The 1,738-nt window shown below is 53.7% G+C and overlaps 1 protein-coding gene across 1 annotated transcript; it reads right to left on the bottom strand.

Annotated features, from left to right (window-relative positions):
• Positions 1-750: 750 nt before the first annotated feature.
• Positions 751-1,308, bottom strand: LOC121834645 (the record flags this gene model as incomplete). The annotated part of the gene is made up of 1 exon (XM_042288359.1): positions 751-1,308. A coding segment is annotated over exon 1 (558 nt), but the record flags the coding sequence as incomplete, so codon positions are not given.
• Positions 1,309-1,738: the final 430 nt, after the last annotated feature.

Below are 1,738 nucleotides of genomic sequence, written 5' to 3'. Positions count from 1 at the left end.
AACGTTGTAGCGCGATGTAAAGGGTCGTAACATACTCTGAGTGCGCTCGTCGCTCTTCACCTTTGTCTCTTGTATTGCAACTATGTCTAGCTCTTGGTCAATAAACAGGCGATTCAGCTGATACTGCTTACGCCTATCACTTAGACCTCGAACATTCAACGTGCCAACACGCAATGGCTTTTCAAGGACTGGTGTGGTCATTTGCGTGTGTGCACAAAGAGCATATCATGCCTCAATAACAAACAGTTACTGGGGCGGCGGGCTGCCTTGAGAAAAGGACGATGACCGCCTTGGTGACCCCCCGCGACTTTTCTTGTTCTTGACGTCGTCCCCCTCTTGTTGCGAGCTCTGCCGAGGCTGCTCACCTGGTCCAGCCACAGCCGCATCTGCCCCTTCGTGTCTTCGCTTAATCATCGCCGGGTTGAAGTCCATGTCGTTGCCGTGTTTCTCGCCCTCGGAGGTTTTCGTTGCATCAGATCCAGGCACAGTCCTGTCTTCGCTACTCTGCGTCGTCGAAGAAGTCTGCTCAGCCTCCGACTTTCCTTGCCGTTCCTCATCCGTGGTATTCGGTGCCTCAGTAGGTGCTTGACTGTTGCTACCGTGTGCACCTTCACTCTTCGCACCCCCGGCCACGCTTGCAGCTTCCTCGGCCTCGACTTCGTCCATCAGTTCCTCGTTGACGCCGCCACCATCGTTGTGCACTGCCACAGCCCGGGCATACCTGCGGGTGCAGTCCGTTTGCCTACGTCGGCAACGTAGGCAAACGGGCGCACGCCCCGGAACCACTACCAGGACCGTGCCCCCGTAGAATCGAAGCTGGTGCGGCAGGCTCTCCAGTGTTAGGTCCTGGCGGAGAGTTAGGACGACGGACAGAGTTGTAGACTCGACGCCCACGAGTACGTCCACCTTCCACATCTCACGAACGACGCTCTTTACCTCGCCGTACGGTTCGAAAGCGCGGCGGACAGTGTCGACGGGCACGTCAAAGGTCACCCAATGCAGCTTCACCCTGACCTCTCTCCGATATGGGTCAATCGCTAGGCAGCGACGCCCCTTCACCTGGATTTCACCGGCTTGCAGCAGCTTCTCCTTGGCCCCTGGTTTTTTCAACTTGAGGAGCCACACGTGACCCATCTGATAGGCTCCGAGACCCGCCAACTCCGACAATACTCCAACCTGTTGTAACGGTCGTACGAAATCTTCGGCCCGGTATGGGCGTCCGCCGGTGGCGCAGTGCAACACCACGCTGTTCTTCACCATATCTCCTGTTGGCAAATGTGGCAGGATGGTCCGGTATTCTTCAGTCATAGTTCCCTTAGTACCGGCCGAAGCCTCAACAGTTCCCCGGCCTGTGGCCGGTGAGTTTTTCTTGGAGAACATTGAAAAGCGTCCGTTTGGAACGGCGTCTTCTTCTTTCTCCAACCCACTATTCGTGCTCCCCTTGACTACTCCACCGCCTTATATACCCTACATAAGAAAGGTATTCATCTGGCCGGTGACCACCCGAGCATTTATTAAGGTTCCCAGTTTGCTGTTTCCTCCTTGGAAGTCTCCTAAATGATAAACAGTGTTTCGACGTCATTGGACTCTATCCCTTAATAGAATAATAGAAAACCATTGGTACAAGCAATAACCGTTCGGTGCAGTCATCCACAAACGACCAAACTCAATCGCATTCCTATTGAGTAAATTCAATAGAATCGAAATCGAGTTTCTTATGATCAAACTCACTTGCATT

This window comes from Ixodes scapularis, unplaced genomic scaffold (assembly GCF_016920785.2).
Source record: "Ixodes scapularis isolate PalLabHiFi unplaced genomic scaffold, ASM1692078v2 ptg002085l_1__unscaffolded, whole genome shotgun sequence".
NCBI classification, from domain to species: domain Eukaryota; kingdom Metazoa; phylum Arthropoda; class Arachnida; order Ixodida; family Ixodidae; genus Ixodes; species Ixodes scapularis.
Note: the sequence above shows the minus strand (reverse complement) of the source record. Positions and strands in the feature narration are given on the sequence as shown.